The 14,115-nt window shown below is 45.4% G+C and overlaps 1 protein-coding gene across 50 annotated transcripts in view; it reads right to left on the reverse strand.

Annotated features, from left to right (window-relative positions):
• The window catches only part of SORBS1 (sorbin and SH3 domain containing 1), a 252,720-nt gene that overhangs the window by 108,999 nt on the left and 129,606 nt on the right, over positions 1-14,115 (reverse strand). For 33 of the 50 annotated variants that reach the window (XM_074002273.1, XM_074002256.1, XM_074002272.1 and 30 more), the window contains 3 exons: positions 13,200-13,328; positions 2,984-3,010; positions 2,754-2,866 (listed from right to left, as the gene is read on the reverse strand). In XM_074002273.1, coding sequence (XP_073858374.1) covers positions 2,754-2,866; positions 2,984-3,010; positions 13,200-13,328 — 269 coding nt within the window. The remainder of the gene's footprint in view (positions 1-2,753; positions 2,867-2,983; positions 3,011-13,199; positions 13,329-14,115) is intronic. The other 17 variants (XM_074002270.1, XM_074002258.1, XM_074002261.1 and 14 more) reach the window with 1 other exon arrangement.

Here is a 14,115-nt window from a genome sequence, read left to right on the forward strand (position 1 = left end):
GCACCCATGGCAGTGCTAGTGAATATGTACCAGACAAAAAAAACAAAATGAATAGCCCCTCTCTAGTAGTAAGCAACAGCAAAAACTTTCAGGTGAACTCACTTGGTTTCAGTGAACATGTTTACAGACTAAACGATTCTAGAAACAAAACACTGGAGCTAGCACGCACCAAAGGGACTGGCGGGTATGCTGATAATGGCAGTAGGGAGGTAAGCAAAAGACCATTTTGATTTGAGCTCAGATTTACTTTTACTTTCAGCTCAAATGTCCCATATGTGATTTCTTGTTGTCCAAAGATAGAAATCAGCTTCAGTGAGTTTCTAACTTATTTCGGCTCTCACCATATATGGTGCCAGGGATGCATTACATCAGGCATGAGCCTTCCCAGGGCTTTGACCCTGTAGAGAGGACGCTTCCCCAGAGCATCAACAGTGCACTCAGATCCAAAGGTCTCCTGCCCTGGGGCTTCTTTTAGTCCTGAAGAAGAAAGGGGATAGGCACAGTGACTTTACATGCAGGGAACTACTTTTTGTTGTAAACATTGTAGGAACCACACAGGCAGTCTGCATTCTGCCCAGTTGGCTACAAATGAAATTCTATTTATCTTTTTAGAAGGTGGGTCAGTAAAAATATGAGGCTTCTGGAAAATCATGGTATGTTTATAGTTTATACAGTTCTGTAAACTACCAATTCCCTTGTCTAAGCCACTGCATACTTAAAGCTTTGGCAATCACTATACAGACAAGAAGTCACGTTTCCATTTAGAAAACACATCTAAGAGGTAATGCGTGACCTAAAGATCCCTGAAATTTGAATGGCTGATTTTACATTGAATATGCAGGATAAAAACCTCTTTATCAACAATTTACCAGGTTCCCTTAAAGGGAACCCCAATAAAAGGAAAATTCTTGGATAGTGACAGATAAGAAAACATACTTTGTAAAAGATATTATAGGGTGTTCACCCTTATCAACCTCTTGAGGGCAATGCTTTACACAGTGATCTGAACACCACGGAGATGCTCAATAAAGCTGTGTTAAATAAATCTATTTTAAAAGAATTTTTATTTACTTCACATGCTTTTAAAATTATCTTTTCAAAAGAGCTGCTTAAGAAGCCAAAAAGAATTACTGAGTTACCCTTTGAACTAAGTCACTGATAGTAGAAGAGGACATGCTTCCACATTTGCTCTGAATTAATCAGCACTGTTTCTCAATCTGCATAGAGCTGATGGCATCCGTTCTTGAGATGGTTGAAAAGTAGTATGTCTGCCACAGGCAGCACATTTATACACCGTGAGAGGGTTTAGGAATGGGAAAACCATGGCAAGTCCTTTACCGGACAAGTGACCTCCCCAGTCCCTGTGTCTAATGAGGACTTCAAAAAGCCAGGCTCATTTACAGCTCCTGGTTCTAACCGGTGACCTAGGATGCATATGGCTGTACCTAGAGAGGCAAGTGATGGCAGGTGGCAGAAAGGCTAAATGTGTTTGTTGCTCAGCATACAAGGCAGATAGTTAAGCAACCAATTCCACGCTGGGGAAGATAAGCATCTGTAGGGAGGGAGAAAAACATCATCTCTGATTCTGCTTCATTTCAGCAGCAAATGCAATTTTACATCCTCAGGAGCAGGAACCAGAGGATCATTGGAGAAGTGGGGTGGGAACTAGGAAGGACCTGCAGAATTTCCAGACCCCTTGTGAGTTCAGGGAACACCTTCACAGAAGGAAGGCACAGGGAAGTGGACCACATAAGGAACACATTTCTGCAATAGTTTTTGAGCAGTACAGCTTCCTTTAAGAGAAAAGACTAGGCTAGGTGTGGTGTCTCACACCTGTAATCCCAACACTTTGGGAAGCCAAGGTGGGAGAATGGCTTGAGGCCAGCCATCGGAGGCTTCAGTGAGCTACGATGACACCATTGCACTCTGGCCTGGGCAACAGATAGAGACCCTGACTCCAAAAAAGAGAGAGGAAGACAGAAAGAGAGAGAGGGGAGACAGAGAGAGAGAGAGAAAGGAGTAGTAGTCAATTCCACAGATGTGGCTCCTGTATGCAAAAATGTTCATCACAGATCACCTAAATTAAAACATAGTCTATTCCCTTTATCAAAATGACAAAGTAACAACAGGAGAGGGAAGGAAGAAAGATCAAGAAAGCCACCTAGGGGGAAAGACTTAAGCAAAAGTATCCTTATTCCAATTTGTACAGCTTTGGGGGATTTTCTTTTGTAGGATACAGCTGGGCTGTACTGTCATTTTGCCTGTTCCTGGGTTGCTGGACTTAGAGCCTGGCCACAGCTACCTGATCTTAATCTGTAAGGATACTGTTGCTGGAGTTCTTACAGCCCCATCTCCAGAAAACAATTGGAATAAACACAAGATGCATTCTTCTCTCAAATATTACACTCTAAAGAATTAAAAAAAAAAAAAAAATCTCAGACCTTTTTCCTACGTATCCAAGGCTAAATGAATTCCCTCTTTCAGAACACTTCTACATACATAACAAACCTAAATAGGCATCAAGGCCTATTTCCAACACCCAGGTACAGACCAACCTCATTCCATGCCTCTGCTTCCCTTGACCCCAACTTTCCCTTAGCTCGGTCCTTGCAGAGCTTATCTGGAGTTGTCCGAAAGCTTGAAACCTACTCCATTATCCAGTTGGGGAAGCAGGAAGTCACCAGTCTAAGTTAAGAGACTCAAGAACAGGTACCACTCACCAGTCCCCACCCTGCCCTTGGGCACATTCCTACCTGGGACTTGTCGGAAGGAAGATTGGGATGCACACTCCTGTAGCCCTTGGCAGCAAGTGAAGATGGCTGGGCATTTCCATTGGCATCAGCACTGGAAGAAAGCCTCCACTCATCTGAGAAATAGGGAGGAAAAAAAGCTCTCACTCACAGGGAATAACTCCCTGGTTCCCCTGTAACTCCGGGGTCCTTAGTAGAAGGCCAGAAAGGTGAGAATGCAAGAGAAGCCATACCTGCTGAAGAAGGCTCTGGCTCCAGACCTACACGTGGTGCAGAAAGGATGGAAACAAGAAAAGGGGAAAAACAGAAATGGTTACATTTGCAGGAAACAAGCATGAACTGCATAGAAGGTTGAAAATCCAGCACCCCGTTGTCTGACACAAAATGCCCTCAGTCACGATGGCCTGATTACCATAGGAACCCACTCAAAACCATGATGTGCTCACAGGCACTGACCTTTGAAAACACAAGGCTCACATTCACAGGGATGAAGAAACAATTGTTACTTGACATTCTTATTTTACAGACAAAAAGGCAACAGAATTCTCTACTGTCCAGTCCCTCCTCACTGCCTCTCATTCCCCTTCCTCGAGCCTGCTGTGGGCTCAGAATGACCACTGCCAACCAACTAACAAGCCCAGGAGAGAGAGAAGTGTATCAACACTTTTTCCAGGGGTGAAGGTGCTGGGCTAAGGGACAGAACATGACTTAAGCCAGGAGGTATCTGCTGCGATAAAGACTTTTTTCTCCCTGCCTGCTTTTCTTCTTTCCATTAAATGAGCCACATAAACATTTCAAAATCTAATCACCCTTCTTGAGTGTTCATCACATCACAAAGCACCCTTGTCTCCCTTCAGCCTTCCCAGCCACTGCCTGATGCATTTCAGAGACCCTAAACTTCTCCTAGTTTGATCCACATAGCACATAGCACCATAAGGCAGCAGACTGCAGTGGTTACGAACCTGACTGGAAAGGCAGCTGGGCCTCAATTCATATCCTGGGTCTACCACCTAAGGGTTCTATGACCCTGAGCAAGTTATAAGCCTCAGTTTGCCCATCTGAAAAATGGAGATAATGATATGCCTGTTTTATAAGTGTTGTTAATAAGAATATATATGCATGCGAAATGCTTACCACAGTGCCTGGCAAAGTTCAGAAAATGTTTGCTATTTATCATCTACTGTATCATCTCTTGTCTCTACTCTCTATCCTTGATCTAACCCAGGGGTCCAGAGACTTTTTTCTATAGAGGACCAGATAGTAAATATTTTAGGTTTTATGGGCCATATGGTCTCAGATGCAACTACTTGGCTCTGCTATTGTAGGACAAAGGCAGCCACAGATGATATGTAAATGAATGAGCATGGCTGTGTTCCAATAAACCTTTATTTATGGACACTAAAATCTGAATTTCATAAAATTTTCATGTGGCATACAATACCATTCTTCTTTTGATTTTTCTTTCAACCATTAAAAAATGTAAAAGCCATTCTTAGCTCGAGGGCTGTACAAAAAAAGGCACAGGCCAGATTCCGCTCACAGCCATGGTTTGCCAATCCCTAATCTAGCCAAGCCTTAACCCCTTCCTCTCCCAGGCTGTCTCCTCTTGCCTTATCATGTAGAAAAAGAGGGACTAATACTGCAGTCTCACTGCCCAAGCCTCCATTTCAATGTGGGTCCCTCAGGGGCTAGACACGGGCTTTCCAGATGCCAAGTTAAGATTTACAGACATTTACTGAACACCTCTCTAAGTGCCACTGTGAGTCACTGTTACCCCCACTTAGTTTTAGTTCAGTGTACACAACAACTCTGTGAAGTAGGTAATCACTCTCCTTCATGGATGAGGAAACAGAGAGGCCAACTGACTTGCCCAAAGTCACACAGCCAGGAAGTGACAAAGCAGTCAGCCCAAGTCTCCAGAATCCAAACCTAGCACCCTGCCTACCACCTCCACAGCCACCAGCCTCCCCATCAGCCAGGAAGAGGATGCTATGCTTCAGAGAGGTGGTGGGAGCCAAAAACAGCTGGAGCAAAAGGCAAGGTAGGGTAAAGGTTCTGAGTGATTGGCATTCACATATAGCAGTGGTGTGGCTGCATCAGGGCTTGCTGAAACACAGGTGGCTGGGCCTGGCTCCCGCAGCTTCTGATGCAGTAAGTGTGAGGTGAGGCCCAAGAATTTGCATTTCCAACAAGTTTGCAGGTGATGCTGAGACTGCCAGTCCATAACCTACACCAGGAGAACCACCGATGAGAGGTACACTCAAAAACTTCCTTATTCTGGAAAACTAGCTGTATCCATTTTATTTTTCCGCCTTTAAAACAGTTTTTAAATTCAGCTACATATTCTTTTAGCAAGTTGCCTGTTACATTTCTGCCACTTCCTTATGGACAATTCACTGCTATTTGTCTTCTCCACCCCACAAAAACCGCATGCGGTCGGCCCTCGATACCCACGGATTCCACATCTGTGAATTCAACCAACTGTGGATCAAATATTGGCGGAGAAAACAAAGAATAAGAAAACAATAATAATATAACATTAAAAAATACAGAATAACAACTATTTACATAGCACTTACATTATATTAGGTGTTATAAGTAATCTAGAGATTATTTAAAATATACAGGAGAATGTGCATAGGTTATATACAAATACAATGTCATTTTATATAAGGGACTTGAGCATCCTCAGATTTTGGTACCTGTGAAGGTCCTGGAACCAATCACTGGCAGATACCGAGGGACAACCATAGTTGGGAAAGGTACAGGACATATGTTTTGCTCACATACTGCAATGTACCGGCTTGTATGACCAGGAGCAAGTTCACCAGCCATGCTAAATTTTACTTTTCTCATCTACAAAATGTAATCCTTACCCCATACTCCTCACAGGGAGTATGATTCTTTGATTCTCTACAATCGAAGAACTGGAGAATCTTTGAGAATCAAAGATCAGGTTCGTGAAAGTACCTCTGAGGGCACCACACTCCCTGTCGCATCCAGACGGCTCCCTGGCCCAGAGCTCCCCTCACACCTGGCAGGCCCTTAAACACCTGGTGACATGCCGTGACAATGGTCCACTTCCTCCCTCACAGCTATCACTTGTACTGTTCCACCTTCTTTTCTAAGTTGCTATTTCTAGTCCACCTTTGTCAAATAAGTCTATCAAATTTATTAGATTTTTGCATATACTAACATCAACAGGTTTTGAATGAAGGGCTATCTAATGAAGCATGTAAACTTTGTACATGGAACTGGGGACACATTATTTTGCCCACTTTCTGGTTCTCAGTTGGGTTGGTTCTATTCAAGTGATGCTAGCAAACAGCTATGCCATGGAAAGCTGAGATGTGAACTATTCTTCCAAACCTCCAGGTATCACTGTGACATCAGATTGCCTAGTTTCAGCCCTGAGTCTCTATCTTGCTAATTGCATATCCTGTGGCAAATGACCTGGCCACATCTGTGAAATGGAGATAATATCTACCTCTTTTGAATCAAGAGGACTAAATGAAAGTATCTGGCATAAAGCATGTGCTTTGCAAAATCAGAATTCAAAGCATAAGGGGGGAAAATAACCATGGACAAGAATGAGCATTGTTGATCTCTGCCATGTGACAAATAGCTTTAAGAACATAAGATCCTTACGGATACATCCACTTTTTCCTCTCACTCCAAGTCTTTAAAACTGTTCCCCTTCCCCTATCCCAAAAAGGCAGTTCCCAGGACCTCTTAAATGTTCCTTTCTTCCTTGTTAAAGGAGAGCTGTATTTCTGACATCTTACTATCCTTCATCTATTACCTCATCTTCTGAACCTGGAAGGTTGGTAGCAGCCTGGGGCCATCTGTGCCAGTGTGCAGCAGTATGAAATTTTGCACACACAGTCATCCATTATTAACTCCTGATTGAAGAGACTGTCAAAATGCTGCTTTCAATAAATGTTACCTTACAGCTCCCAAGGTGGGGGGAGTGCCTTGGAAAGTTGGATCCTAGAGAGCTTTCGCAGTCCTGAGAGATCTACCCCTTCTGCAAGACGCATAATTTACTTTGCCTTATCTTTTCCTCCAGCTGTTCTTTATTTCAATCTTTTCTGGCCTGTGGCTGTAGCCTCCTGATATTTTATTTTATCTCATTCTATGCTAATTTCATTTTGACCTGTTTTAAAGTCTTTTGCTGATCAGTCAATTCTTCTCGGGATCTTAGGATAATTTTCACTGACTGAGTCTTGATGTGTTCTGGTAAGAGTATTTAAGAGGTAGATGATAGATGTTAATAGTGAGTCTAAGGGTGTTCCAAATCTTATTTGTGTTTATTTTGTATTCATGCTGTATAGCAGAGAATTTCACTTTATCCAAAAGGAAGTCTGGCCGTGGCCCTCAGCTTCTGGGATGTAATCTCTGAGCTCCTGGGAAGTCCTGCCTGATAGGAGTGATTTTGTTTATCTGGGACTTTGAGTCACACCAACTATGTGACTTGGGGTGGGGCCTTTGAGCCACTAGGAGCTCGATCGATTAGGAAGTTGGACTGGAGACTGAGATCTGCCCTGTGGGCAGTGGATCATGCCTATGTAATGGAGCCACGGTAAAAATGCTGAACACAAAGGCTCGGGTACATTTCCTGGTCGAAAATGCTCTGAGAACACTGTCACACATCACTGCTGGGAAATAATATGTCCTGACTCCACGCAGAGTGGGCAACAGAAGCTCCGCATTTGGTACCTTTTCCAGACTCCACCCTATGTGCATCTTCTCTTGCCTTTTAAAATCTGCATCCTTTCCCTATAAATAAACCATAACCCGGAGCGTAGCAGCTTTCAATACGTTATGTGAGTCCCTCTAGCATTGCACCAAATCTGATAGTTGTTTTGGGAATCCCCTGAACTTGCAATTGGCGTCAGAAGGGAGGGTGCACTCTCGTGAGGACTTTTCCCTCCAACTTCTCAGTTGGCCCTAATGTTCACACGTGTACTCATCAAAAACACTCAAATTTAATGGAGGTATGGGGTACCTTTAACTGCTTCAATGTTAACCTTCCTATGGTACCTTTTTGCTGCTGCCATTTCTGGAGAGCAAATGTGAGAGTCAAACCAGAGGAAATAATTTGAATGTGGGTCCAAGAATCTTTATGTCCAAAGCTAACTTTGCATTCAAGAATCAGGCAGTAAGGACTGGAGCCAACTGGTACAGAATTAACAAAATATAAGGGCTGAACTGGACCCTGGCACCTAAGTCAGAACACAGGAATTGATACATCAAGCCACAAGATCTTTAGACTATACCAAACAGGAAGCTTGGTATCACACCCACCACCAGCTCAGGCTCCCTGTCTGGAGTGAAAACACCCTGACCTGGGACATGATCAAGTCACTCTGAACCAATATGGCCAACGCTCAGACCTGGTGTGGCAATGAGGTCAGGAGGCAGGGATAAGGTGATGAGGTTTCTCCTGGGGGCAGGGAGTCGGTACTAAGATTACTGCTATTCCTTTCAGATGGTTCTGATCCAGAATCCAAGGTCCACATTCAGAGATGAGGAGGCTGATCAGGAAGCTGTGGTCAGGGATCTTGAGTTAAGCCACCACTTGAATGGAGGAGTCTGGAGAATGAGTGTCAACTGGGCAATTTCCAGGGCTCTCTCTGTCACTCCACCCCCAAGAATGTCTCCATTCTCTCAAAGTTCACGTGGATGCAGATGGCTTCCAAATCCACACACTAGACTCCAAATTTCCAAATTCCCATTAGAAACATTCTCCTGGAAGTCCTTCCCTTGCCAAGAAACTCAACATGTCAAAAGATGGAATTCAACATTCTTTTCAGCACTCTTCACAAATCCCTCCATCTCCATGAGTGCCACAGTTACTCTCCTAGACAACCAGGGAAGACATCTCCTGGGCCACATGGAGTCTTACTCTCTGTGGTCCGTAAATACACCACAAGGAGCCCTGCTCATTTCATTCTCCAAAAGGCACTTTGATCCTCAGCCTCTGCTCTTCACTCCCATTGACACCATGCTAGGGTAAGACCCTCATGACTTCAAACTGAACGCATTTCAAATCTTTAACAAGCCTCTTGACCTGCAGGAACTAGAATGGTTACCCTTAAAGAGCACTTGCTTTGGGCCTGTGCCAAATGCTTGACATGAAAGAGCTCATTTAGCTGGGTGCAGTGGCTCATGCCTGTAATCCCAGCATTTTGGGAGGCCAAGGCAGGTGGATCATGAGGTCAGGAGTTTGAGACCAGCCTGGTCAACATAGTGAAACCCCATCTCTACTAAAAATACAAAAAAAAAAAAAAAAAAAAAAAAAAGGTAGCCAGGTGTGGTGGCGGGCGCCTGTAGTCCCAGCTACTTGGGAGGCTGAGACAAAAGAATCGTTTGAACCCAGGAGGCAGAGGTTGCAGTGAGCTGAGATCGTACCACTGCACTCCAGCCTGGGTGACAGAGTGAGACTCCATCTCAAAAAAAAAAAAAAAAAAAAAGAGCTCATTTAATCTCAACAACTCTGTTATGGTCATCTCCAATTTATAAATAAGGCAACTGAAGCCCTGTAAGGTGGAGTAATTTGTCCATATCACAAAGACAGTAAGTGGCAGTGCTCAGCCTCAGTAGAGAACTGTGTGAAACCAAAACTATATCAACTCTCCCAGGTGAGGGGGTTGGGACAAGGACTAGAAATAGGGGGCACTGCTGAAATGTGGGTATCAGAGGGCCAGGTAGGGACTAGAGCTTCCAGTCCAGGCAAATAATCAGCAACCTGGACACCTATAGGCATTGAAGAAGGTAGCAAACAGGGAGCAAGTCAGTGAGGAAGCAGAGAGAGCAGCTGGGGGACAAATGCTGTCCCTGGTGAGAAAGGAGGGAGCCAGACGCCATCTGACATTAGCTATCCGCAAAGGCATTGGGAGTAGGAAGCAATCCTTGGCAAGAGCCATCCACCGCCTCACACTTGGGCTCCCAGTCCAGACTGGGCATGGCTGTCTGCAAATACTGCTGAAAACTGTTATAATGAAGCCAGGGAAGGCCCAGGAGCTCCCAGGCCCCAGGATGGGATAATAGACTGGTATAGGCCAGCAAGTTGTCAATCTGGAGGTTGACATGGACACTGTCACAGTCAAGAGCCAGCAGGATGCTAGCCAATAGGTAGCATAGTAAGGGGACAAGATTTCCATTCCTGAATTGTCTATACTCACATTCTCTCTTTTTTTTTTTTTTTTCTTTTTGAGATAGAATCGTGCTCTGTCTTCCAGGTTGGAGTGCAGTGGCGTGATCTCACTCACTGCAACTTTGCCTCCTAGGTTCAAGCAATTCTTCTGCCTCAGCCTCCCGAGTAGCTGGGATTACAGGCATGCACCACCATGCTTGGCTGATTTTTGTATTTTTAGTAGAGATGGGGTTTCACCATGTTGGCCAGGCTGGTCTTGAACTTCTGGTCTCAAGTGATCCGCCCACCTCAGCCTCCCAAAGTGCTGGGATTACAGGTGTGAGCCACTGCGCCCGGCTTACTGACATCCTCTTTTAAGCCCACTCCCCAGTGTTAACCCATTCTAGCCTGCTTCGTACGCATCAATGAGCATGTGGGGTTTTCTTGTTTCCTCTACTCAAACCCAGCTTATTCCTTTTCATCCAAACTGCCCTTCTGTACCATCTTAAATTTATCGCCAATCAAAAGGATTCCATTTGTGTCAGGCTAACTTCCAAACTTCCTAAGGTCACAGAGCATTCTGGAGCTAGAAAGGCTTGGAAAGCATCTGGCCCAAGTTCCTCATACTTGATATGGGCTCAAAGACACTAGGACTTACCCACAGCCTGAAAGCAAGATGGCTGACTACAAGTCCACACCTGACTCCTGTTGCAACATAGTGCCTTTTTCCTTACCTAATGCACCTAGAATTGCTCTCTTTTCCTCCTTTCTCATCACAATTCCAAGTGACTTACTCAGCACCTGGCACATAGATAATGCTGAATGAATGTATGCTTATTTGGATTCGATGATCTCAATTTACAAAGATGAACTTACTGTAAGGTGTGAATGACTGACAGCTATCCCTTAATTCTTCCGAGTATAGTATTTGCATTTTAAAACAATCTGGTGATGGTTTGGTGAAAAAGATTTGGTGAAGTTTCTTTTCACCACATTAGTTGGTAGAAATTTGTAAGACACAAACGTATTTTAGGACAAGAGAGTGTTTCCAAAAGTGCCTCAAATCCACACACAGGGCCGGGCATGGTGGCTCACACCTGTAATCCCAGCACTTTGCCAGGCCGAGGCAGGTGAATCACTTGAGCCTACAAGTTCGACACCAGCCTGGGCAACATGGAGAAACTCTGTCTCTACAAAAAATATAAAAATTAGCCAAGTGTGGTGGCGTGCACCTCAGCTACTTGGGAGGCTGAGGTGGGAGGACAGATTGAGCCTGGGAGGTCGAGGCTGCAGCGAGCAATGATTGCATCACTGTACTCCAGGGCTGGGCAACAGAGTGAGACCCTGTCAAAAAAACAAAAGAAAAGAAAAGAAAAAACAAATCCACACATGGTACTGGTAGCACAGGCGTGCACCTGGTAGGCATATTTGTGTTCTACGTCAATGCCACACTGTAACCACTAGAGGGAGCCCCAGGCTCCCTCTCCACCACCTCCATTTACTGCCAGAGGATGGGACAGCTGGTTTGTAAGGTCATTTGACTGCACATAAGGCCTTTCTCTTTGCATCATCCCTTAGGATTCTCTTTTCTCCAAACGTTCTCTAGCTTGGGAGCTGGGTCTTCCCAGTTAGGCTTGGAGAGGCTGGATGAGGTTAGCCTTAGAATAAAATAACTTTGCCTTCTCTCCTCAACCCCACCTTTCCAGTGAGTTAGGAATCAGGGCTGGACTCAGGGATGCAGGACCAAGAAGCTACTCTGTTGACTTTCAGGGCTGTGGGCTGCTCGGGCCTGCTGTCAGTCTAAGGATAAAGAAGCCCTCACAGGGACCAACATCACCAGAAAGGGGTTTGTGCTCAAACCCTAGCCTGGCCTCATCCGCCAGCATGTGACCCGGCACCTGTTATGGGTGGCTGGGCAGGAAGAAAGTCAGTTTCCAGGACGCTAGGTCTGGCCATTTCCATGCTACATATCATATCTGTCTTATCACAACACACCACTCTCGCTGCCCCAGAGGGGTCTGCGTACCCTACTGCCTATCTTCTCTGGTCCCAAGGGAGTGGTCCTCCCCTCCATTCAATTTCTCCCTCCCTTTCCTTCAAGAAAGCAAGCTCCCATCCCCTACAGCAGCAGCTCTCAGATGCGGTCCTTGCACTAGCTGCATCAGCATGACCTAAGAACCTGTCAGAAACGCGAACCTTCAGACCCTATCTCAGACCTGCAAGCAGGAACCCTACATTCTACAACTCCGGGCTGGGGCCCAGCAACCTACCTTTTTACTCTAAGTGATTCTGATGCAGCTAAAGCGTGAAAGACACTGCCCTACAGAGTGGAGAGGTGCTGTCTCACCCTAAACTAACTGTGCCTGATCTCAAAGTCAGCATTTGCCAACTCCCAGAATACTTGGGCTGTGCAAAGTCGTCTCTGGAGAGGCCAAAATAATCTAATGATAATCAAATAGCAGCTAACATCTAACAGTCTATTCCATGCCACCAGGCATGACACACAGCACTTCATACACTTCTTCCTCACAATAATCCTATGAGGCAGGTGCTATTATCAACCCCATTCTACAGTTCATTAGGGTTGAGAGAGAGTGAATAACTCAACCAAAGTCGCACAGCCGACATGTGGTGGGGGCAGGGTGTGCACAGAGATCTGTCAGGTTCTGAAGTCCCAATTCTAAAACTCAATACCTCAGGTTTCCCAAGTGATGGGTTAAGGTGGGGAGATGGGCTTCATGTGGCTTCTTTGATCTCCCTTTGCTCCTAGTTTACACTGGGCCTTTGAACTACTCTCCTGATCCTGCTCCTGCAGCTGGCTGGTGATCATCCCAGGCCTGAGCCCTGCCCACCTCTGCTTTTCTGGGAGCAAGGTCATCGAGTCATCAACACTTCTCAGTCTCCCCTGGCTGCACCTCCAGCCCAGCCTGGACAGGTCACAGTGAAGCTCTAGGAAGCAGGGATGAGCTCTAAGAAGCCCAACCTCTAGCCCATCCCACTGCTTATCCCCTATGCCCTAAGCTATTTCAGTCTGCTTGAGTGCAGTCTGCAGAGTACTGGCTCTTGTCACAGGATGACCTGCTCCGTCAAAGCTAACATAAAGTGGTGGTCATTGCTGTGCCTTCACCCGCAGCACGTGACTGTCAGTTTGAAGCTTTGACCACTACCCATCCAAAGGAGCTGACTGTCCCAGGGGTCCCTAAGAGAACCCAGAGTTATCTGATGAACTCACACCCTCCTGAGCAAAAACACCAGAGCCTCCTCCCGCCCTTCCCACGTGGCTCTGAACATCTTCCCCAGCCTCAGCGCACCTGGTTTGCTTTCGTGTTGCGGGGTTTCCTGAGGGCTCACAGGGCTACTGCTTGGGGTTTCCCTGTAGGAAGACGAGGCCCGGAGAGTCACCGCTCCCTTCCCAGTGCAGATTTTTGTAGGATCCATGTCTGAAAAGAAAAGGTCCAAAATTGAAGACTGAATCCAAGACTCCTGAAGGATTAAAGGACAGTTGGTTAGCAAATTGTTACAGCTGGGGAATGAGATGAACCTGGTTACAGCCACGCGAAGTCTTTGAACACTTGTGGTCAATGAAATTAATCTGTGGGTGGTGGAGAGGGGCAAGTTTTCAGAGGTTTACTGTGCATCAGGAAGTTAGGGGAACATGGCGGCAATGGTGAGTTCTGAGTAAATGGATGAGTTACAATATCAGCTGAAAACATTTCAGAATGAAAGCAGGTTTATTCCTTTTATTAAATGAAGTTTAGGTTGGTGAGCAGACTTCTGACCAGTTAGTAAGGCACAGTTCAAGAAAGAGTTTATGAAAGACGTTTCAAGCTTCCAGACCATTCTTCTCATTGAAGACCAAGTTGGCAACTAAGGAAGTTGGGGGGCGGGGGCAGTTCCATGGAGAACAACTACTCCTTGCAGTTTTCCAGTGGGAAAAGGAAAAGCAAATCTCCTTGGATTAGCAAGTCAAGACTCCCGAAATGCTGAGACAGAAGGATATGCTACCTGGCAAGAAAGCTCATGAGTGACAGCCTCACTTTTCAAACATAACAAAGAAAACTCACAGCAACAAAAACGACCTGGAAGGCTAAATCCTTCAATGAGCAGTGTCCACTGAGCCTCAGCTGTCTTCACAGGGTCCTGGCGTCTCCTACAGTTTCACTAGGGCCTAATAACAGACGCGGGTCAACTTCGAGAGTTTCCTTGAGAAAGATTTCAAAATACGCT

The sequence above is a fragment of the Macaca fascicularis genome, chromosome 9 (genome assembly GCF_037993035.2).
Source record: "Macaca fascicularis isolate 582-1 chromosome 9, T2T-MFA8v1.1".
NCBI lineage: Eukaryota > Metazoa > Chordata > Mammalia > Primates > Cercopithecidae > Macaca > Macaca fascicularis.